Raw genomic sequence first — 24,492 nt, 5'->3', positions numbered from 1 at the left:
GCACGTTGGGGGCTTGGAAGGGAGGGAGCACCATTTGACTTTTTGAACGCAAGATTGGCTGGAATCAATGGTGGCGCCATGTTGCGTTTGGAGACCCCTGATGTGCCTAAACAGTGGAAACCCCTCAATTCTAACTTCAACACTAACCCCAACACACCCCTAATCCTAATCCCAACTGTAGCCATAACCCTAATCACAACCCTATCCCCAACACACCCCTAACCACAACCCTAACCGCAACACACCCGTAACCCTAATTCCAACCCTAACCCTAATCCCAACCCTAACCACAACTGTAACCCCAACACACCCCTAACCCTATCCGTAACCCTAACCACAAGCCTAATCTTAACCCTATTTCCAACCCTAGCCCTATTTCCAACCCTAACTCTAATTCCAACCCTAACCCTAAGGCTATGTGCCCACGTTGCGGATTCGTGTGAGATTTTTCCGCACGATTTTTGAAAAATCTGCAGGTAAAAGGCACTGCGTTTTACCTGCAGATTTACAGCGTTTTTTTGTGCGGATTTCACCTGCGGATTCCTATTGAGGAACAGGTGTAAAACGCTGCGGAATCCGCACAAAGAATTGATATGCTGCGGAAAATACAACGCAGCGTTTCTGCACGGAATTTTCCGCACCATGGGCACAGTGGATTTGGTTTTCCATAGGTGTACATGGTACTGTAAACCTGATGGAAAACTGCTACGAATTCGCAGCGGCGAATTCGCAGCGGCCAATCCGCTGCGGATCCGCGGCCAAATCCGCACTGTGTGCACATGCCATAACCCTAACCCTACCCCTAACCCTACCCGTAACCCTAACCCTACCCCTAGTTCTAACCCTAACCCTAGTGGAAAACGAAAAAAAAAAATAAAAAATTTCTTTATTTTATTATTGTCCCTATGGGGGTGATAAAGGGGGGGGGTTTATTTATTATTTTTTTTTATTTTGATCGCTGTGATAGAACCTATCACAGCGATCAAAATGTACCTGTAAGGAATCTGCCGGCTGGCAGATTCGGCGGGCGCACTGAGCATGCGCCCGCCATTTTGGAAGATGGCGGCGCCCAGCCAGGAGACGTACGGACACCGGGAGGATCGGTAAGTATGAAGGGGTGGTGGGGGGGGGGTGGATCGGAGCACAGGGGGGGTAATCGGAGCACAGGGGGGGTGAATACTAACAAGGAGGGAGCGGACAGGAGGACGGGGGAGCCGGCAGGCGGACGGAGGGGACCGGACCCCATAACGGAGGACTGGGGGGGCGATCGGTGGGTGGGGGGTGGGGGGGGGGGGGGTCACTTGAGTATTTCCAGCCATGGCCGATGATTTTGCAGCATCGGCCATGGCTGGATTGTAATATTTCACCAGTTTTTTAGGTGAAATATTACAAATCGCTCTGATTGGCAGTTTCACTTTCAACAGCCAATCAGAGCGATCGTAGCCACGCGGGGGGGGGGGGGTGTGTGAAGCAACCCCCCCTGGGCTGAAGCACCACTCCCCCTGTCCCTGCAGATCGGGTAAAATCGGAGTTAACCCTTTCACCCGATCTGCAGGGACGCGATCATTCCATGACGCATACGCTGCGTCATAGGTCGGATTGGCACAGACTTTCATGACGCAGCGTATGCGTCAAAGGTCGGGAAGGGGTTAATGTTTTTCTGATGGGGTCATGCATACCAGGATGCTATTAAATAGAAATTAATATTCATTGTCATCCACACCCATGGGTGTGGAATGCAGTGTTTATTTCTCTTTAGCAGTGGGCACAGGCTTTAGCTGCAGCCTCCTGTGACACGCCGCTGCCCCACCCCCTCACCATAGCCTGAGCAGGTACATCCGGACTAGAAGATACTGACTTTTTTTGATCGCTTTCTATTCTGATTTTTGGGAGACAGAATAAAAAACCCAGCAATTGTTAGTTTTGTTTTTTCATGTACAATACATGGTACGCTCAAGTAAGAAGTGGCGTTGATAGACCATTCTTTGAAAAATACATGATTGTTCTAAAAAAAAGCCGTCCTCATTATCTGGAAATATGGAACCATATTCACTATACATACACATGGATTTACTTATAATCTTATAACCAAAAAAGAAAAGACTACAGTCGCAGCTATAATGCACTCTGCACTTTAGAAAATTATCTGTCTGCACTTTTGCTGCTACTATGATACGGATTTATAAAGAAAGGTATATATAACTATTGATTGGTGCTTTGTATACTCTGCAAAAATACATATAAGGGAACTATAGGGAAGACTGCAGTGGGATGTTTAACCCCTTCATGACCAGGGGTATTTTCATTTTTCGCTCCCCTCTTTCCCAGAGCCATAACTTATTTTTCCGCCAATTTGGCCATGTGAGGGCTTATTTTTTGCGGGACGAGTTGTACTTTTGAACGACATCATAGGTTTTAGCATGTCATGTAGTATAAAATGGGAAAAAAATTCCAAGTGCAGTGAAATTGCAAAAAAGTGCAATCCCACACATGTTTTTTGTATGGCTTTTTTGCTAGGTTCACTAAATGCTAAAACTGACCTGCCAGTATGATTCTCCAGGTCAGTAACCCCTTTCAGCCAGCTGACGGAATAGTACGTCAGCTGGCAGATCCCTCGCTTTGAGGTGGGCTCCGGCGGTGAGCCCACCTCAAAGCCGTGACAGGTCAGCTGTTTTGTACAGCTGAGATGTGCGCGCAATGAGCGCGAGCGGAATCGTGATCCGCTCACGCCCATTAACTAGTTAAATGCCACCGTCAAACGCTGACAGCGGCATTTAACTAGCGCTCCCGGCCGCGCGGCCGGAAGTGCTCGCACTGCTGACCCCGTCACATGATCGGGGGTCATCGGTGCATTGTCATAACAACCAGAGGTCTCCTTGAGACCTCTATGGTTGTTGATGGCCGATTGCTTTGAGCGCCACCCTGTGGTCGGCGTTCAAAGTACACCTGCATTTCTGCTACATAGAGGTGATCTGTGCTTCACCTCTATGTAGCAGAGCAGATCGAGTTGTGCATGCTTCTAGCCTCCTATGGAGGCTATTGAAGCATGCCAAAATTAAAAAAAAAAAAACAGTGTTTAAAAATATAAAAAAAATTAAAAATATATAAAAGTTCAAATCACCCCCCTTTCGCCCCAATCAAAATAATAATAATAATAAAAAAAAATCAAACCTACACATATTTGGTATCGCCGCATTCAGAATCGCCCGATCTATCAATAATAACAAAGGATTAACCTGATCGCTAAATGGCGTAGCGAGAAAAAAAATCAAAACGCCAAAATTATGTTTTTTTGGTTGCCGCAACATTGCATTAAAATGCAATAACGGGCGATCAAAAGAACATATCTGCACCAAAATGGTATCATTAAAAACGCCAGCTCAGCACGCAAAAAATAAGCCCTGACCCGACCCCATATCACGAAAATTGGAGACGCTACGGGTAACGGAAAATGGCGCAATTTTTTTTTTTTTTTTTAGCAAACTTTGGAATTTTTTTTTTACCACTTAGATAAAAAATAACCTAGACATGTTTGGTGTCTATGAACTCAATGACCTGGAGAATCATAATGGCAGGTCAATTTTAGCATTTAGTGAACCTAGCAAAAAAGCCAAACAAAAAACAAGTGTGAGATTGCACTTTTTTTTGCAATTTCATCGCACTTCGAATTTTTTTCCCGTTTTCTTGTTACACGGCATGGTAAAACCAAAGGTATCGTTCAAAAGTACAACTCGTCCCGCAAAAAATAAGCCCTCACATGGCCATATTGACGGAAAAATAAAAAAAGTTATGGCTCCGGGAATGAGGGGAGCGAAAAACGAAAACTAAAAAACGGAAAAAGCTCTGGGGGTGAAGGGGTTAAGAGTTCATAGACACCAAACATGTCTAGGTTATTTTTTTATCTAAGTGGTGAAATTTTTTTCCCAAAACTTTGCTAAAAAAAGTTGTGCCATTTTCCGATACCCATTTTTCGTGATCTGGGGTCAGGTGAGGGTTTTGGGTTTTTTTTTTGAGCGCCACGCTGACTTTTTTAATGATACCATTTTGGTGCAGATACGTTCTTTTGATCGCCCGTTATTGCATTTTAATGCAATGTCGCAGCGACCAAAAAAATGTAATTCTAATAATCTTTATTTTTATATAGCGCTAACATATTCCGCAGCACTTAAGTTTTGCACAAATTATCATCACTGTCCCCGGTAGGGAATTTAGATTGTGAGCCCTATCAGTATGCCTTTGGAATGTGGGAGGAAACCTGAGAACCCGGAGAAAACCCACGCAAACATGGGGAGAACATACAAACTCCTTACAGATGTTGTCCAAGGTGGGATTAGAACCCAGGACACCAGCGCTGCAAGGCTGCAGTGCTATCCACTGAGCCACTGTGCTGGCGTTTCGAATTTTATTTCGCTATGCTGTTTAGCAATTAGGTTAATTTTTTTTTTTTGATCGGGCGATTTTGAACTCGGCGATACCAAATGTGTATGTTTGATTTTATTTTTAGTGTTTTACTTTGAATGGGGCGAGAGGGGGGTGATTTAAACTTATATTTTTTTAAACTTTTGCTATGCTTCAATAGCCTCCATGGGAGGCTAGGAGCTGGCACAACTCGATCGGCTCAGCTACATAGGAGCGAAGATCAGATCGCTCCTATGTAGCTGAATTCCTGCATTGCTATGAGCGCCGACCACAGGGTGGCGCTCATAGCAATCCGGCATCAACAACAATTGAGGTCTCAAGGAGACCTCTGGTTGTTATGCAGACGCATTGCTGACCCCCGATCATGTGAAGGGGTCAGCGATGTGCTCATTTCCGGCCTGATGGCCGGAAGCGGTAGTTAAACACTGCTATCAGCGTTTGACAACGGCATTTAACTAGTTAATAGCAGCGGGTGAATCGCGATTCCACCTGCCGCTATTGCAGGCACATGTCAGGTATTCAAAACAGCTGACATGTCCCGGCTTTGATGCGGGCTCACCGCCGGAGCCCACATCAAAGCGGGGGTTCTGTCCTCAGACAGTACTATCCCGTCCGAGGTCAGAAAGGTGTTAAATCACCAATAGGATGTATTTCTTTCCATCCCACTAGAAGGCACTATAATAAAATATGTATAACTATCCTATTAATGGTTTTCCTTAATTTTATATAAAGAAATTGTGGAGATCTGTGACTAGTCTCTCTTTTTCGGTTATTAGATTATTAAGATAAGTAAATCCATGTGGATGTATAGTGAATAGTGTTCCATATTCCCAGATGAGGACGGCTTTTTAGAGAACAATCATGTATTTTTAAAAGAATTGTCTGATATCAATGCCACTTCTTACTTGAGCGTACCATATATTGTCCAGTCACGTGCTAACTTACAATCTATATGTTTTAATAATTATGTTTAATAAAGAATTGTTGATTTTTTATTTTTAAGAGTTCTCCAAGTTTTTTTTGTAGGCTAATATAATTGTTTTTCAGGAGACTTAGTATTTTGTACACAAAAATATCAGATATTTAGTAATAAAAACAAAACAAAAAAAACTTGACATGTCTATGGTCTGCAAATAAACAGACGTGTGCAGCGCCATATGTTATAATGGGCACAGTGGTATCTGGAAGAAAAAAAGAAAAAGAAAAAAAAGAAAAGTTACCACACGTACTGCAATCACAGGCATGTGAAGGGGCCTGAAATACAGGCCGGAAAGTAATTTAAAGGGAACCCCTTTAAAACACTTGCATGATGCTGGTTTCACGGTAAAACCGGTTTTATACGGCATTTTAGAATTCTCACATTCTAGGCTGCACTAGGCAAGAATCAGAATTTTTATATGAAAAAGGGCTCACCATTTTAGAAGTGGTCACAGTCAGTACACTGGTAGTGAAGTTTTAAAATCAGATTAAAAAAAAAACCCTATGTCTAAGCATCAGAACCATATAAAATGAATTTACCTCAGGTGCTGCACGGAGATATACAATGCCATCCAGCTCAAGATCAGCGCCAAACTGAGAATTCATCCACTCATGCCAGTCTTTATAAACGGTCCATTCTGTTTCATTCATACACTCCGCCTCATACAGATTAGAGGCAAAAATATATCTGGAAGAAAGGGAAATAGTGAGTATTGCCGAGTGCAGAGACTTGGGGCACATCCACAGGTCAAAATGTAGTAAATGCAGGCTTACATGTACACATCATCTACCCTTATTTACTAATTTACATGCCCAGGAAGTTGCAATGTGAATTTACATAGGAAAAACTGAGACTGAAAACTGGAGTGAAGACTTACACATATCAAACTCATGGCTTTTAAGTGCAGGATCAGTGTCTGAATGTATCCATGTATTATGCCTAACAGCAGTTATTAAATGCCAACTACTTGGTAGAGAAAGTTTAACTAGTAAGGCCATTACCTATCACTGTAAACTGAACGCTCAAAGAAGAGTACGGGTTTTTCCGCTTCCCTCAGCTTTCCTCCAAAAGCCTTCACCTGAGCCCGAATACGACTGAGACAAGCATAGGACTGAAAGGTGAAGGACCAGCGCTCAGGCTTTTCATACATCATCTGAAGAAGATTGCCACCACTCTTCTGGGATGTTGTGAGTTCCTGTAAAGTATGTGGAAGAGAAAAAAAAAGGAGATTTTTGTTTACTTACCGTAAAATCTTTTTCTCCGAGCCACTCATTGGGGGACACAGGACCATGGGGTGTTATGCTGCTGCCACTAGGAGGACACTAAGTAGACAGAAAGATTAACTCCTCCTCTGCAGTATACACCCCTTCACTGGATACAATTTCAACCAGTTCGGTAGTAAAGCATTAGGAGCATGAATAAAGACAACTATGTCAAAACCAAAGAAGTAACAACAAGCCAAAACAGGCTAACAGGGTGGGTGCTGTGTCCCCCAATGAGTGGCTCGGAGAAAAAGATTTTACGGTAAGTAAACAAAAATCTCCTTTTCTCCTACGCCTCATTGGGGGACACAGGACCATGGGACGTACAAAAGCAGTCCCTGGGTGGGGAGCAATATGCTAATACCCCATGTACCACTGGCTTACGGCTTAAGGAACTGCCGCTTGCAGAATGCGCCTGCCAAGGGCGGCGTCTGCAGAAGAGATAGAATGAATGTGGTAATGCTTGGTAAAAGTGTGCAAACTGGACCACGTCGCAGCCTTGCAGACCTGCTGTGCTGACGCCTGGTGCCGAATGGCCCACGAGGCGCCTACCGACCGAGTAGAATGAGCCTTGATCCCAGCTGGGATAGGAACACCTTTGACACAATAGGATTCTTGAATGGCTAACCGAATCCATTTTGCCAGAGTGGCTTTTGAAGCAGGAGAACCCTTCCTGGGCCCCTCTGGAAGTACGAACAGGACGTCTGACGTGCGGAAGGGAGCCGTCCTTGAGACGTACCGACGAAGAGCCCTCTCCACATCAAGAGTGTGTAGAGCCTTTTCGATGCGATGGACAGGTGCCGGGCAGAACGAAGGCAGAACAATTTCCTCATTGAGGTGGAAAGAGGAGACGACCTTGGGCAAAAAGGTGGGAGAGGTCCTCAATACCGCCTTGTCCGGATGAAAAATTAGAAAAGGAGGGCGGCAGGAGAGCGCAGCCAACTCCGAGACCCTTCTGATGGACGTGACGGCTACTAGGAAGACTACCTTCCAAGAAAGGAAGGTCAAGGAAACGTCCTGTAGCGGTTCGAAGGGAGTCTCCTGAAGAGCTCCGAGAACTAAGTTGAGATCCCACGGATCTAAGGGTGACTTGTAGGGAGGCGCCACACGGGAAACTCCCTGGAAGAAAGTTTTTACCGGCAACCTATTGGCAATCTTCCGCTGGAAAAAGACTGACAATGCCGAAACCTGACCCTTTAGGGAGCTAAGGGCAAGTCCCGACTCTAGTCTGGACTGAAGAAACTCCAGTATGGAAGGAATAGAAAATACTAGAGGGGATCGTCCCTGTGCATCGCACCATGAGAAAAAAATTCGCCAGGTACGGTGGTAACTACGCATGGAAATAGGTTTCCTAGCTCTGATCATGGTGGAGGACACCCTGGGAGAGAAACCCGCTTGGCCTAGAATCCAGGACTCAACGGCCAGGCCGTCAAAGACAGGGCCCTTGAGTTCTGGTGGTAAATGGGGCCCTGTGAAAGAAGATCCGCGCGATCTGGAAGACGCCAGGGGACGTCGGCTACCAGCTGAACCAGTTCGGCGTACCATGCCCGACGCGGCCAGTCTGGCGCGACGAGAATCACTGGTACCCCCTCTGCCCTGATCTTTTTGATGACCCTCGGTAGTAGGGGAAGAGGAGGAAAAATGTACGGAAGGCGGAATTGGCGCCAAGGCAGAACCAGGGCGTCTACTCCGAGGGCCCGTGGGTCGAGGGACCGAGCAAGGAACTGAGGAAGCTTGTTGTTCATCCTGGAAGCCATGAGATCCACATCCGGGGTCCCCCAGCGATGGCAAATCTGCTGGAAGACCTCCGGGTGGAGGGACCATTCTCCGGAGGCGATGCCCTGGCGGCTGAGGAAGTCCGCCGCCCAATTTTCCACACCTGGAATGTGGATCGCCGAGATGGGCGAATGGTTCGACTCCGCCCAATGGAGGATGTGAGACACCTCGAGCATGGCCGTCCTGCTGCGAGTTCCGCCCTGACGGTTGATGTATGCCACGGCCGTGGCGTTGTCGGACTGGATTCTGACTGGATGACCTGCCAGAAGTCGGTGAAAGTGGAACAATGCTAGCCTGATAGCTCGAATCTCGAGGATATTGATGGCAAGGCGAGACTCTTGAATGGACCACCGCCCCTGGGCTGTGTGATGGTTGAAGACCGCTCCCCAGCCTATGAGACTGGCATCGGTGGTCACCACCAGCCACCGTAGTGGGAGAAAGGACCTTCCCTGGGTTAGGGAGGACTTCAGCGTCCACCACCTGAGGGTCTTCCTGACCCGAGGGGACAGGATGAATCGGCGGTCGAGGGAGGACGGGTTGCCGTCCCAAGCCGACAGTAGCGCATGCTGCAGGGGACGGAGGTGAAACTGCGCAAATGGGACCGCTTCCATGGCCGCTACCATCTGCCCGAGAACTCGCATGCTGGCGCGAATGGAGTGGGATACTGGACGAGAAAGACGCTGGGCTCCCTGCTGCAAGGCCAAAGCCTTGTCTTGAGGGAGTATGACCAGACCACGGGAAGTGTCCAGTATCATCCCCAGGAAGGAGATTTGTTGAGACGGAATTGGAAAAGTTTTTTCGAAGTTTATCTTCCATCCCAGGCGAGAAAGAGTATCCACCGTGAGAACGACGGACTCTTCGCACGCTGGGTAGGAAGGACCCTTTATCAGCAGGTCGTCCAAGTACGGAATTACCACCACTCCCCTGGAATGAAGAATGGCCATGGCAGCCGCCATGACCTTCGTGAAAACTCTGGGAGCGGTGGCGAGACCGAAGGGCAAGGCCACAAATTGGAAGTGTTCCCCGCAAAAGGCGAAGCGAAGGAACTGCTGATGCGGAGGGAAGATAGGTATGTGCAGGTAGGCATCCTTGATGTCTATGGATGCCAGGAATTCTCCCTTTTCCATAGACGCGACCACAGAACGGAGGGATTCCATCCTGAAGTGTCGGATCTTTATGAATCTGTTTAGTAGCTTCAGGTCTAGGATCGGACGTAGTGATCCGTCCTTCTTTGGGACCACGAACAGATTCGAATAGAAACCCTTGAATCTTTGTTCTAGGGGGACCGGAATGATGACTCCGTCCTTTTGTAGTGCCCGTATTGCCTGGAGAAACGCTGTGGCCTTTGACCTTTGAGGGCAAGACTGGAAGAAGCGTGTGGGGGGGGGGGAGGAAAATTCTATTTTGTATCCGGTGGACACCAGTTCTCTGACCCACTCGTCGGAAACGACTGAGAGCCAGGCTTGACGGAACAAGAGTAGACGTCCGCCTACTTTGTTGGAGTCCACCGGATGATGCAAGGAGTCATTGGGCGGAGGATCCATGGGATGCGGATCCCTTAGACCCGGGAGGTTTAGGCCTGGGTCTCCAGTTACGATTAGGTCTGTAAGAGACCTGGGCGCCTCGGCCACCGCGCGAACCTCGTCCTGATGCGGGGGTAGAGGATGTAGAAGACCAGTTGGTATTGGACCGAAAAGGCCGAAATGGAGGTTGCTGCTGGTACCGAAAGGGCCGGGTAGGCTTTTGCTGGGGGAGAAAACAGGATTTTTGGTTGCTTACCGTAAAATCTGTTTCTTGGAGCCTCCATTGGGGGACACAGGAACCATGGGTGTATGCTGCTGCCACTAGGAGGCTGACACTATGCAAATAAAAAAGTTAGCTCCTCCTCTGCAGTGTACACCCCACCGACTGGCATTATACTCTTCAGTTAGTGAGAAAGCAGTAGGAGATAAGTAACAAGGTTGAAAAACCATAACCACAAACTTGAGAATTGTAAACAGAAGAACAGTCATAAAAACATATAACAGAAACATTGGGAGGGAGCTGTGTCCCCCAATGGAGGCTCCAAGAAACAGATTTTACGGTAAGCAACCAAAAATCCTGTTTTCTTTATCGCCTCTCATTGGGGGACACAGGAACCATGGGACGTCCCAAAGCAGTCCCAAGGGCGGGAAAAAAGACTTCCATCAGGTCAGAGGACTCACCACTGCCGCCTGCAAGATCCTTCTGCCTAGGCTGGCATCCGCCGAAGCGTAGGTATGGACCTTGTAAAATTTGGCGAACGTGTGGATGGAAGACCAAGTTGCCGCTTTGCAAAGCTGTAGGGCGGAAGCCCTGTGGCGCACCGCCCAGGAGGCGCCGACTGCCCGGGTAGAGTGAGCCTTAATCCCAGGAGGGGGCACTCTGTTCTTGACCCGGTAAGCCTCCAAAATTGCCATTCTGATCCAGCGAGCAATAGTCGCCTTAGAAGCCGGTTGGCCTCTGCGCGTGCCATCAGGAATGACGAAAAAGGAATCAGTCTTTCGAAAAGTGGAGGTTCTATCCAGGTAGATCCTCACAGCCCTGACAAGGTCCAGCTTGTTCAGAGAGCGCTCCAGAGGATGAGTCGGAGCTGGACAAAAGGAAGGTAAAATGATGTCCTCGTTGAGGTGGAAGGTTGAAACCACCTTAGGAAGAAAAGAAGGTGGAGGTCGGAAGACCACCTTATCCTGGTGAATGACCAAAAACGGAGGTCGGCAAGACAGAGCCGCCAACTCGGAAACGCGGCGAATAGACGTGATGGCCACAAGAAAGGACACCTTCCAAGATAAAACTGATAGAGGAATCTCCCGAAGGGGCTCAAAGGGAGAAAACCTCAGGACGTCCAGTACCAGGTTCAAATCCCATGCATCCACAGGGGCCCTGTACGGCGGGACAGTGTGGGCCACTCCTTGAAGGAAGGTCTTAACCTGTGGCCGAGAAGCTAAAGTCTTCTGAAAGAGGATGGAAAGCGCAGAAACCTGGCCCTTCAGGGAGCTAAGAGCCAGGCCCGAATCCAGTCCTGCCTGAAGGAAGGCCAAAAGAGAAGGCAGGGAAAAGGTCATGGATGGAACGCGGTTGGACTCGCACCAACGGAAGTAAGCCTTCCAGGTACGGTAGTAGATCCTGGAAGACGAAGGCTTCCGAGCCTGAATCATGGTATGAATCACCCGGTCTGAAAGGCCGGACGCTCTTAGAACCGCGGTCTCAACAGCCACGCCGTTAAACTGAGCGACCGAGAATTCGGGTGGCAGATCGGACCCTGAGACAGCAGATCGGGCCTGTCTGGAAGGCGCCAGGGGGCGTCCGCGAGGAGGTTGACGAGCTCTGCGAACCAAGCTCTCCTGGGCCAATCCGGGGCGATCAGGATGACCGGCACTCCTTCCGCTTTGATCTTCTTCAACAGTTTGGGAAGAAGTGGAAGGGGTGGAAACAGGTAAGGCAGCCCGAACTGTGACCAAGGGATGGCCAGAGCATCGACGCCCACTGCGAGAGGATCGCGAGACCTGGAGACGAACTGCAGAACCTTCCTGTTCATTCGAGACGCCGTGAGGTCCACGTCCGGAGTCCCCCATCGAAGACAAATCTGATGGAAGACCTCCGGATGCAAGGACCATTCCCCTGCCGCGAGGCCCTCGCGGCTGAGGAAGTCGGCGGCCCAGTTGTCCACGCCGGGGATATGCACCGCCGATATCACTGGAACTGTAGCCTCTGCCCAAAGGAGGATCCTGGAGACCTCGGCAAGGGCTAGGGAGCTCCGGGTCCCCCCCTGATGGTTGACATATGCCACGGCCGTGGCGTTGTCCGTCTGGACCCGGACTGGCAGGCCCCTGAGAATAGTTTCCCAGTGGCGGAGGGACAGAAAAATGGCCCGAATTTCGAGGACATTGATTGGCAGAGACGACTCCTGCGACGACCAACGGCCCTGGACCGTCAGGTGGCGAAACACCGCACCCCAGCCGAGCAGGCTGGCGTCCGTCGTCACCACCTGCCAGTGAACTGGAAGGAAGGACCTGCCCTGGGAGACAAGAGGAGACGTCAGCCACCAGTTGAGAGACTGTTTGACCCGAGAAGAGAGACGGATTGGCCGATCCAGGGAGAAGACAGACCTGTCCCATTGAGACAGAATGGCTTGCTGGAGGGGCCGCGAGTGAAATTGGGCGAAGGGAATCGCTTCCAATGTTGCTACCATCCTCCCCAGAGCCCTCATGGCCGAACGGAGAGAGAGAGGCCGAGGACCCTGGAGCAAGCGTATGTCCCGACAAAGAGTGGATTTCTTGTCTTTGGGAAGAAAGACTCTGGACTGGCGAGTGTCGAAGAGCATGCCCAGAAAGATGATGCGCTGAGAAGGGATAAGGCAGGACTTCTTCCGGTTGACCAGCCACCCGAAACGGACTAAGGTGTCGATAAGAATAGACAGGCTTTCGTGGGCCTGAGCAAAGGACGGAGCCTTGATGAGGATGTCGTCGAGGTAAGGAAAAAGGACCAGGCCTCTGACCCTCAAGATGGCCATCAGTGCTGCCATGATCTTTGTGAACACCCTTGGCGCGGTTGCTAGGCCGAACGGCAGGGCAACGAACTGAAAATGTTCCCGGAGCACTGCAAAGCGCAGGAAACGGTGATGTCCAGGAAAAATCGGGACATGTAGGTAGGCGTCCTGGATGTCGATTGAGCACAGAAACTCCTGGGCCTCCATGGAAGCAATTACTGAACGAAGAGATTCCATCCTGAAGCGTCTCAGATGAACTCTCCTGTTCAGCAATTTGAGGTCCAGAATGGGACGAACCTTGCCGTCCTTTTTCGGTACCACAAAAAGGTTCGAGTAGAAACCCGTGAAACGTTCTTTTTCTGGTACGGGAACGATAACCCCGGCTTTGAGGAGAGAAGCGATGGCTGCAAAGAAGCCCGGAACTAAAGCGGGATCTCTTGGAGGACGGGATTCGAAGAAACGATCCCGGGGTCGTGAAACGAACTCGATCTTGTATCCCGAAGATACAACTTCCCTGACCCATGCGTCCTCTACTGCGGAAAGCCAGACGTCCCTGAAAAAGAGAAGACGGCCGCCCAACCTGGGAGTTGGGCTGGAGTCTTGCCGAGAGTCATGCAGAGGTGGATCTTCCAGTCCTGGACCTGGAGGATCTACCCTGGGAATAGCGAGGACGCCAGGACGGAGTGGGTCTAAAGGACACCGCCTTCTTCTCTTGACGTGCCTGTGGCCTCTGTTGCTGCTGGGAAAAGGAGCTAGACGCCGCGAAACGGCGAAAAGGCCGGAAGGGACGAAACTGCCGTCTAGGAGGACGACGAGGCTTAGCCTGGGGGAGAAGAGAACTTGTACCTCCGGTGGCGTCTTTAATGATTTGGTCCAGCTGGGAACCAAATAGACGAGAGCCCTGGAAGGGCAGGCTGGTAAGGGACTTCTTGGAAGATAAGTCCGCCTGCCAGGCCTTGAGCCAAACGGTCCGGCGGATGGCAACAGCATTGCTGGAAGCCTGAGCCGCACAAGACGCGGTATCCAGGGAGGCGGAGACCAGGTATTCACCAGCGTGGGAAATTTGGTTGGCAAGCTCCGCTAGTTGCGCGGGAGGCGCCCCGTCCAGGATACCGCGACGGAGATCTTTGGCCCATTTGGAAATAGATTTAGAAACCCAAGTAGAAGCAAAAGCTGGGCATAGCGCTGCCGCAGCCGCTTCAAAGGCTGACTTCGCAAAGGATTCTACAACTCTATCGTTAGAGTCCTTCAGAGATGCTCCGCCGGACAGTGGAAGCACAGTGTTGGTGGACAGCCTGGAGACAGGGGGATCCACCGAGGGAGAGGCCGTCCAATTGGCGGTAAGTTCTGGAGGAAAAGGATATAACACACCCAGGCGTTTTCCCCTCTGAAAACGTCTGGTCGGGTTCTCTCTCTCTCTGGACAAGATTTCCACGAATTCAGGATGAGGAGCAAAAAACTTGGAAGGTGGTTTGGCCCGTCTAAACGAAACCGCCTGATCTGCGGGTTCCGTAGAGGGATCCTTGATGCCACAGGTTTGGTTTATTGCCCCAATGAGATTCTGGACCATATCCCTCATAGTGGCGATTTGGTTAGAATCCAGCTCCGAAAAATCCTCCGAGGGCGCATCAGAGAGAGCCTCGCCTGACTCAGGGGAGGAGGATCGGGGGGACACCGACCGCCGGGGAGGGCCGTGTGGCGAGATGGAACGCGAAGAGGACTCAGACCGACAGTCCTGCCTGGACCTTTTGTGGCGTATCAAGGAGGGCTCGGGCGGTGGTTCCTGGGACCCGCTGGCTACTGCGGGGGTCTGCAGAGGTAATCGATCCAGCACGGACACCAGGGTTTGAGACACCCGTGTTAAATCGGCCACCGATTGAGACAGAGTGGAGGCCCAGCCTGGGATGGGGGTATCACTCTCGGGCGGATCGGCCGGGGGAACCTGGGCGGTGGGAACAATTGGGTTGCTGCAGGCCTGACAGAGCGGAGAGGACTGACCTGAGGGAAGTTTGCTGTTGCAGGACGAACATGCAAAGAACTTGACTATGGCAGAAGAGGAAGAAGTAGGAGGACGGGAGCGGCCCCCTTTAGAATTAGACATTTTGAGAGGTCCCTGAAGAAAATGCCAGCAGGTTAGGGGACAGTGAGGCAGAGGGGGGTGTCAGTCTGCAGTGCAGCTACTCACGGACCCGGTCCTGAAAGATGTCCCACTGTCGGGTGAAAAACTCCTGCCTGAGGTGCTGTATACTGCGCAGTGCTGTGCCGAAGAGATGCGGTGCGGGCCGCACTGCGTGGGCTCCAATGCTGAGTGTCCCTGGAGGAAGGCGGGCGGGGCCAGACACAGAGGCGCCGGTGGGTAGGGCACAGATGTCGGGCGGGAAAAAAGCCCGCCCGCAGCAGCGGAAGTGGAGGGGCGTGAAACCGGAAGTAGGCCCCGGCAGAAGCTGGGACCTAAATTAGAGGCCGGCGCCGCCGGAGAAAGGAACCGCGGCGCCGGAGCAGTGCGCCGCACGGACAGAATAGCGCGGCGACCTGCTAATGCCCCCCTAGAGACCGGAAGAGGCGGGGTCGCGGCGCCAGAAGTAGGCCCCGGCAGAAGCCGGGACCTAAATTAGAGGCTGGCGCCGCCGGAGAAGAGAATCGCGGCGCCGGAGCGGTGCTCAGAAGCCGGCGCCGACCGCAGGAATAAGTAGCGCGGCAGCCCCAAGAATGCCGCGCAGAGGACACATTGCGGCCACCGAGCGGTGAGGCCGTAGAGCGGCGCGGCAGTGGAAAGCCAGACGTCCCCTGCCAGGCTGTCACGCTGTAAGAGGGGACATTGTGGCAGCCGAGCCGTGCGGCTGCAGGGAGAGCCCGATGAAGGGTGCAGCTAAGGTGTGATCCCTAAGAAACACCGCATTAAGGTACTTCTACTTCCCCACACTGCGAGGAAGATCCCGGGGGGTTGGAGAGGAAATACTCACCTAAACATCCCACGCCGTTACTAACCTGAGGGGAAATGAGACGTCCACGGAGCCATGATGGACGTCCTCGTCTCCTCCAACCGACAGGCTCTGGTGGGCGAGTGGGTGGGGGACGGATGCAGGACCGGACTTCTAAACACGCTGGTGTGCTAGGCTCTTGGTCCTGCAGAAGGATCTATGAGGATACGGGGTGGCAGTACACGCCGTACTCATAGTCCGAATTGTGGGAGTACAGGTGTGACTGTTCACCCTGTATCCCTCCGGAAATCTGAAAAGAAACGACGCACATTGAGGTAGATAAGGGTCTAATGAAAGACCCGTGTCCACCTCCTACTGACACTAAGCTAAACTGAAGAGTATAATGCCAGTCGGTGGGGTGTACACTGCAGAGGAGGAGCTAACTTTTTTATTTGCATAGTGTCAGCCTCCTAGTGGCAGCAGCATACACCCATGGTTCCTGTGTCCCCCAATGAGAGGCGATAAAGAAATTTACTTTTCCCTCCGGTAGCATCCGAGATCATTTGGTCCAATTTTTCTCCAAATAACCGACCAGCCTGGTAAGGCAGGGCTGTTAGAGAACGTTTAGAAGCCGAATCTGCTCGCCAATCCCTGAGCCACAGGGCTCTCCTGATGGAAATTGCATTGGCGGCTGCCTGTGCAGTGCAATTGGCTGCGTCCATAGGCGCGTTGACTATGAAGTCTCCGGCCTGCGCTATCTGGTTAACCAGGATGCTGGCTTCTGGAGGTAAATTACTGGCTTGGACGTTAGAGGAAAGAGTCTCGGTCCAAGAGACCATAGCCTTAGCCACCCAAGAGGCGGCGAAGGATGGGAAGAGAGACGCTCCTGTGGCCTCAAAGGCGGAACGAGCCAGATAATCAATCTGGCGATCGGAGGGATTCTTAACGGAGGAACCGTCCGAAAGAGACAGGATGGTCTTGGACGCGAGGTGTGACACCGCAGGGTCCACCGAGGGAGACTGCAGCCAGTCCTTGACTAATTCCCGAGAAAAAGGGTATTTGGCCTCGATGGACTTTTGTCCCAAGAAGCGTTTATCTGGGCGATCCCTATGTTTTTGTACAATCTCCTTAAAGTGAGGGTGAGTGACAAAAACATTTTTAACACGTTTAGTTTTCTTGAAAGACACCACATGTTCGGGTTCCGAAGCGGAGTCCTCAGTCACCTTCAGGTTCTGGTTTACCGCCTCAATGAGAGAGTCGAGAGACTCTTGGGAGGAGGGGGGGGTCCTGAACGTAGGAAATGTCGGACTCATATTCAGAGTCATCCGAGTTTGGGGAAGGGGACCTGTAAGCAGATCTTGCAGGTACTGAAGGGCCCGCTAGCTCATGGTCAGGGGATGAAACGTGAACACGTTTTCTGGAGCCCCTGGTAGAAAGTGACCGGGTACGCCCCCTGCTGGTAGAAGTATCCATACCGTCGTCTGAATCCTCAACGGTCCGACCTGGAGGGGGGCCCCGGAGGGAGTCAATTGCCCTGGCTAGGGAAGCCACAGATCGTGACAGAGAGGTTGCCCACTCAGGGGGCTAGGCTCTACCAGGTCGACGGCTGCGGCATCGGCAAGGGGCGGCTGCACAGAGGGCGAGACGCAATCCGCACACAAAGGAGTAGTGTGGGCTCGGGGCAGGGCCGCATTGCAAGTGGCACATACAGTGAAAAACACTGTGTGCTTCTTGTTACCCTTTTTTGTCTCCTTGGATTGAGACATAGTGCCTTAGGGACAGAGCGGGCAGTATACGCAGAGAAAGGGTTAAGCTTTTGAAACAGCTTACCCACGGTCCTGTCTGTGTCCCCAGAGAGAGATATGGCGGTTCTATGTCCAGGAGTTCTCCTTGGAGCGCTTGTAGAAGCGTGGGCTCCGTGCAGGGAGAGAGGAAATATGGCCCCCGAGATTTGGAGGGCGCCTCTCGTCCCAGACGAGAAGCGCCGATGTAGGGGGCGGAGCTATGGCCGTGGGAGGAAATTTTCCCACTGCGGCCTACTCCGGCTGAAGAAGCCGGGGACTAAATTTTTGGGGGCCTGCCGACGATGTGCGGCGGCGGCCGCGACGGAGCGCCGCCGAGCACCACCGACCCCCGGTCGGCGGTGCCTCTCCTGAGGACCCGGACCGCATCGCTGCCGCTAAGGGGGAGCAGGGGGGATTCCCCTGAAGGTACTTACAGCCGCCATTGTCCCGGTTCTCACATGCGGGTGCTTCTGTGAGGATGTGAACTCAATCCATGCACCCTGGATGGGGATGGAGAGGCCCCTGATGCATCACGCTGCTGTAGCAGAGGGGGGCTGCGGCACAACATCCCCTCCGGACTGCATTCTTCTCCAGATTACATTGCTGTAATGCAGGGTCCTGGAGGGGGTTGGGGGAAATCGGGACCAAAAAGGAACCGTTGCCCTGGCGCAAACTTTTTTGTGCGCCATACGTCGCAGGAGAGGGACGGGGAGGTATACTCGTCGTGCTCGCCTGTTGTTGGTTCGGGGGAGAGCGGACCCTATGAAAAAAAGGGCCCGTCGCCCCCTTCACTCCGTTAAATAAAAAATTAAAAATTTACATAAAATTAAAAAATCAAGAATTAAAATAAAGTTGGGGTCTGGGAAAAAAGACCCAAGTGCCTCCTAAGACACTAAGCAAGAACTGGTTGAAATTGTATCCAGTGAAGGGGTGTATACTGCAGAGGAGGAGTTAATCTTTCTGTCTACTTGGTGTCCTCCTAGTGGCAGCAGCATAACACCCCATGGTCCTGTGTCCCCCAATAAGGCGTAGGAGAAAAATGTTTTAGTGATCATCTAGCAGAAGATTAGGGGGGGACCACATAAGGCTATGAGAACAAAGCCTTTAGATTGTGCTGGTCCCGTTATTATGCCTAGAAATGTAAATCTTACCATGGGGCTATATACTATGGCATGCTGTTACAGTGCAGTGAAATATAAGTGAATGGGCACTGCGAAAAACAAATCACACAAAAAAAAGATGGAGGGGTCAGGCGATCCTGCCTGCCCTGGCAAGAGGGGGTGTTTAGTGGTCAGATGCGGCAGGGCGATGATCTGACTCCCATCCCAGGCTCATTCAGTGGTGCAGGCGCTCCACCGACATGTTGCGACAGCCCGGAGCCCCCCGCACATCCACTGCTGCAATGCAGTGGCCTCCGGAGGCTATAGTCCTGGAAGCCACCGCACTGCAGAATGGAAGTGTTGGGGATGGCGGGCTTTCACAAGATGTCAGCAGAGGCCCCGCACCACCGAACCTGCCTGGGATGAGGTCAGATCATCACTGGACCACCGAACACCTCCTGCGACCTCGTTCCACTAGCAATGCTGATCCCCTTCACCCCCAGTAAGCTGAATTTGGACCCCCATTTCATGCCTTAATTTGTCACCTATTGCCCTTCTGAAAATTTGGGATGAGTCTTATAGCCCAAAAAATACAGTAGCTGCCAAGTAGGTGCCCTATATGCAGAATATTCACTCAGTGAGACCATTATGCAGAGGTCATTTGATCCTCGCGTCATTAAGTGGAGCACACCTCTTAGTGATGGGCGTGCAGGAGTGAAATACACTTAATTCAATAAGAGCTGTGAGCACAATAAACTGGGCTCTATATGTGTACAGACACTCAATGAAGGGGAAATGGAGGTCCAAAATACATGTATATGCAGAGTTGTACACAATGATGGCAATGCAAAATTGTAAAAAGAAGGCAGGTCACTAGTGATGAGCGAATATACTCTTTGCTCGGGTGACCTCCGAGTATTTGTTAGTGCTCAGAGATTTAGTTTTCATCGCCTCAGTTGCATGATTTACGGCTGCTAGACAGGCTGAATACATGTGAGGAATGCCTGTTTGTTAGGGAATCCCCACATGTACTCAGTCTGGCTAGTAGCTGTAGATCATGCAGCTGAGGCGACGAAAACTAAATCTCCGAGCAATAACAAATACTCGGAGGTCACCCGAGGGTGCTCTGGAACACCCAAGCAACGAGTACACTCGCTCATCACTACAGGTCACTGAATAATCCGTGACCTGTACAAGACGCAGAGGAAGCTGGTGTGGTGGGGAGAATTTAAAAAATAATTTTTACTAGACCCGTAGCGGATCGGAGGCTGGGTGAGAGCTTGCTTTTTTGCGCGCTGAGCTGACATTTTTATTGATACCATTTTGGGTAGATACGATCTATTGATCGCCCGTTAATGTATTTTATCATAGAATGTTACAGTCTGAAGGGACCTCAAGGGTCATAGTGTCCAACAACCTGTTCAATGCAGGATTCACTAAACCATCTCAGACGTTCCACCCATTGATCGTCCTCACTGTCAAAAAGCTGTGTTTTTTTTTTTTTTATAATAACCAATCTGTATCTTCTCCCTTTCCATTGCTTTTCCTGTTTCCATGTGCAAATGAGAATAAGGATGATCCCTCTACACTGACAGCCCTTCATATATTTGTAGAGAGCTATTACGGTAAGTCTCCTCTTAGCCTTTTTTTGCAAGCTAAACATTCCCAGATGCTTTAACCGTTCCTCGTAGGACATACTTTGCAGTCCCAGAACTGGACACAGTACTCAAGATTGAGGCCTGACCAAGGAGGAATAGAGGGGGATAATTTCTTAATTTAGACTATGCTTCTCTTAATAAATCCTAGAATGGTGTTTGCTTTTTTTTTGCTGCTGCATCACAATGTTGACTCATGTGCAGTCTGTGATCTATTCGTATACCCAAGTCTTTTTCACACGTGCTGTGGCCTAGTTCTATTCCTCCCATTCTGTAGATTTAATTTTCGTTTTTCTTGCCCAGATGTACAATCTTCCATCTCTCCCTTATAAATACCATTTTATTAGTTACTGGCCATTGCTCAAGCTCATCTTGATCCTCTCTTACTGCAACCTTGTGGCAAAAAAAAAAAAAAAAAAGCGCAACTTGAGTGTTTTACATCTCGTTACACTGTTAATCAGTTTCATTATTTTTATATTTTGATAGCTCGAGCATTTCCTGAACTTTGCGATACCAAATATGTGCATATAATTTTATTTGAGGGGGCAAAAGGGGGTTGATTTGAACGTTTTGATTTTTTTGACATTGTTGAAAAAAATTTTTTTTCTACTTTTTAACCTGCTTCAATAGTCTCCTACCTGAAATTCATCCTGATTGCTCTGGACATTGCACCATCTTGCTATAGGTTCAGGAACCACTTCCCAGTCTTCATTACATTTCTTGAGGATGTTGACAAAAGTGGATTTGCCGGCCGCTGTTAAAAGGAGGCAATGACAAAACATTAATAGAAATGTAAACCTTTTTTCCACATTGAATTTTGATGCATTTTCCAAACTCGAATCGGCATGAATTCCACCTTCCACGCACACTTTGCGGCATTTCCACAGGGAAATAAGGATTGGAGCATTAAACTAGATAAGCCTCAGACTCCTGCCATAGTATGCATGAATGTTCACCAACAGATATTAGGGTACATACTAAAACTATTAACCTACCTCACATTCCAGTTTGCCAACTTTACCTTAGACAAGTAGGACCTGTCACTAGGTTAAAAGGGCTTTGCTCCTTTTAGTCCCATTGCACTGGTGAATCTTTCTGCAAAAATATATATTTTTTTAATTTGCCACACAGTTAGAGATATGGGCATTTTTGTTTTGTGCCAGTCTTTATGTTTTTACCCAAGAAGGCTTGTCTCACAATATTGTCTGGGACATGTCTTCAGGATTCTCTGCATTACCTGTGAGCATCACCTTCTTAATAAAGGCCATGAAGACAAAGCTATTGCTTTATTACCTGTGGAGTTAGAAACAATCCAGGCATCCTTTATATCTGGCCAAGATCACCTATAGATGCATTATACCGTATGTTTGACTACACTCAGATTCTTGAACCATCTCCGACATACTCCTTTTGCAACATCTATTTCAGTAAAGTACACATTATCCTCGTCTGATGGCTGCCTTTTTATTCCCTCAGTTCTCGCCTCTTCATCTTGTCCCATTTACATGAACTTTTGTTTTTAGTTGTTCATGTTGCAGCTATATTATGTCTTGTTATATATATTATAGATGCATGCCTTGCTCCATTTCCCTATATATTTGATTCTGTGGCCCCTATTCACCAAGACCAGCATTTTTCATGCTGGTCATGATGAGTGACTAATCTTATTCCAGTTATAGACTGGAGTAACATTTGTGGCTTGGGAGCAGCCTAGTAACTGTTCAAAGTTTTGACAAATCAGGGCCTTTATGTCTGTTTTCTTCTACATGTACATAATTCATAGCCCGTGATCAAGGTCTGATGTGGACCAAAACTGACAATTTGATGCCTCTGGTTTTACAAGGGCTGAAGACTCAAAAGTAATCCACTATACCTACAGTTTTTGAGAGCCTTGATTTTTTTTTTATCCATATTGTGTGGGACTATCCCTTCCATAGAGCACCCAGCTATAGCCGACTGTGCCAACCATGTTTTCTACATCTAACGGCTCATCTCCCTGATACCGTATGGCACCAACTCCTGTCGCTGAATCATATGGTCTGTGGTTAGGGCAGCGTAAACAGGCTGCCTTTAATAAACTGTCAGATGTGCTATATCTGGTAAGCGCTGACATCTGTGTCCTGTGTGACTGGAAGCTATCTGCCTGGCTGCATAGCTCACCTGGCTCAGAAAAACAGGTGACAGCTAGGGGTGCGGTGTGTGATCACAGAACAACACCCTGCAGATGAGGGCAAGTTGTGCAAAGCTATAGACGTCATTGTGGCCATAGTGTCCCCTCACTGGAGTCAGATTTCATACAGAAACACGCAGCTATACTACAGCCGGCTGTCAGTCAGTGTGGGGCTGTGGTTACAGAAACAAGTAGCCTCTTTCAAACTTTCATCTTTTTCCTCCCGTCGAAATCCGTCGAGTTTTGAAAAATCAGGATCCTGCAAATTTTTCTGCAGGATCCTGTTTTTTCCCCATAGACTTGTATTAGCGACGGATTGTGAAGGATGGCCATCCGTTTCATCCGTCGTGCACTGGATCTGTCGGAAAATTGCTGTCCGTCATGCGGAAAAAACATTCAGAGGAACGTTTTTTTCTGCACGGCGGAAAATCTCTCTCGAATTTTATGCATTGAAATTCCGGTAATAAATTCGACGCATCCGTCAGGTTATTGGATGCGTTACATCCGTTTGCCGATCTTTTAACGACATCCGTTGATATGTCGCTCTGACGCATTATGACGGCCGTCTCTAGACAGAAGTGTGAAAGAAGCCTTACTGATCAGTGACTGAAGACGCACCTCTACGACAAAGGCCGAGGCTGCAGGGTGGGAAGACAGCACATGTTCTCCCAGGAGCCAGGCGTCACTGCGGTGGCTATAAGGCTTTAGAATGCCAGCTTGGCCTTAGTTCAGCAGGTTAATCGCATCTTTGACATGACAGGTTCCCTTTAAGATCAGGCCAGGAGACCCAGCGCCAGTCCGTGCTCTGGCGGTGACAAACGGACGTGTGAATACGGCCTTGTGAGGTCTAAACCCAGACGCATCGTCCTACCTGCGCCAGTACAATACACTGGGTGCTTGTGGGGTCTGGAAAGCAGGAAGTGACTCCCTACTGAGGAGCAGGAGCCAATGGGCCCCAGCTGTATACAGCCATGTGTTCATGTGCTAGATTAATGCCTGTATGTCCAGCTCTGTGCCCCATTACATTCAGACAGGTGCATTAGGGGTACACAGTGAGCCAGCACTTACCCAGAGGGCCAACCACAGTCTGTAGTGACCGTGTGATCAGACAAAGGGGGCGAACTACAAGTCCCAGCATTCCAGAAATGCACAAAGATCAGCCACTAACAATGGCCGAGCACAGCGCCACAAGGGGCAGCGGACGGATTAGGACCTGCCCCTTTATACCGCAGATGAGAGCGATGTGTATCCCTCTGACCTGACTTCCAGCGGCCCAATAATTCGGCATCACCATAGAACAGCTCAGCCGGCCCAGCACACGGATACACCGCCCCTGCAGCAGGTGTCCGCCCCAGGCCCACTTCCTACCGATGTTCCCCTCGATAGAGATCCGCTTCACCTTGCTCCTGTTACCCGGGGATGACGTGGCGGAGGAGGGTGACGGAGGGAGCTCGGAGCAGCTTCTCTTCGGCGGGGTGGCCATGGCGGGACTCACACTACACGGACAGGAGGTATGACGCTGAATCTCCCGCTCGTTCTGCCTTTGAGTTTTTGCGCCCGCAGGATGAGTGGGCGGAGCTGGAGACATGATTGGACACTGACTTTTCGAAGCTCTACTCTAGACCAATCAGCGACTGCGGTTTACCGGGACCAATGAAGATGGGCACCGAATGGAAAGCGCAGAACCAATAGTCAGTTAGGGGGCGGGGATTTCAGTAATTGCTTGGGGATGGGGACGGGGACTTGTCAGGTCAGAGGTCACTAGTGCGGGGTGGGCGGGGATAATGTCCGGGAGCAGGGTGGAGAGGAGACAGCCCGTACCGGGAGCAGGGGGGAGCCGTGTCATTGCGCCGCCGACTCCATACATCTGCACAGAGCCCGGTCTACCGGAGAATTGTGGTGTCCAGGTGTTGCGCGGG

At 50.1% G+C, this 24,492-nt stretch overlaps 1 protein-coding gene across 1 annotated transcript in view; it reads right to left on the bottom strand.

Annotated features, from left to right (window-relative positions):
- The window catches only part of DCK (deoxycytidine kinase), a 33,328-nt gene extending 9,073 nt beyond the window's left edge, over window positions 1–24,255 (bottom strand). Inside the window, exons 1-4 of the mRNA XM_077276350.1 lie at window positions 23,942–24,255; window positions 21,042–21,157; window positions 6,400–6,593; window positions 5,938–6,085 (exon numbers count right to left, since the gene is read on the bottom strand). Of these exons, the coding sequence (XP_077132465.1) occupies window positions 5,938–6,085; window positions 6,400–6,593; window positions 21,042–21,157; window positions 23,942–24,161 (678 nt within the window). The 5' untranslated portion in view covers window positions 24,162–24,255. The remainder of the gene's footprint in view (window positions 1–5,937; window positions 6,086–6,399; window positions 6,594–21,041; window positions 21,158–23,941) is intronic.
- Between the last annotated feature and the right edge of the window lie 237 nt (window positions 24,256–24,492).

This window comes from Ranitomeya variabilis, chromosome 1, assembly GCF_051348905.1.
Source record: "Ranitomeya variabilis isolate aRanVar5 chromosome 1, aRanVar5.hap1, whole genome shotgun sequence".
Classification (NCBI taxonomy): Eukaryota; Metazoa; Chordata; class Amphibia; order Anura; family Dendrobatidae; genus Ranitomeya; species Ranitomeya variabilis.
Note: the sequence above shows the minus strand (reverse complement) of the source record. Positions and strands in the feature narration are given on the sequence as shown.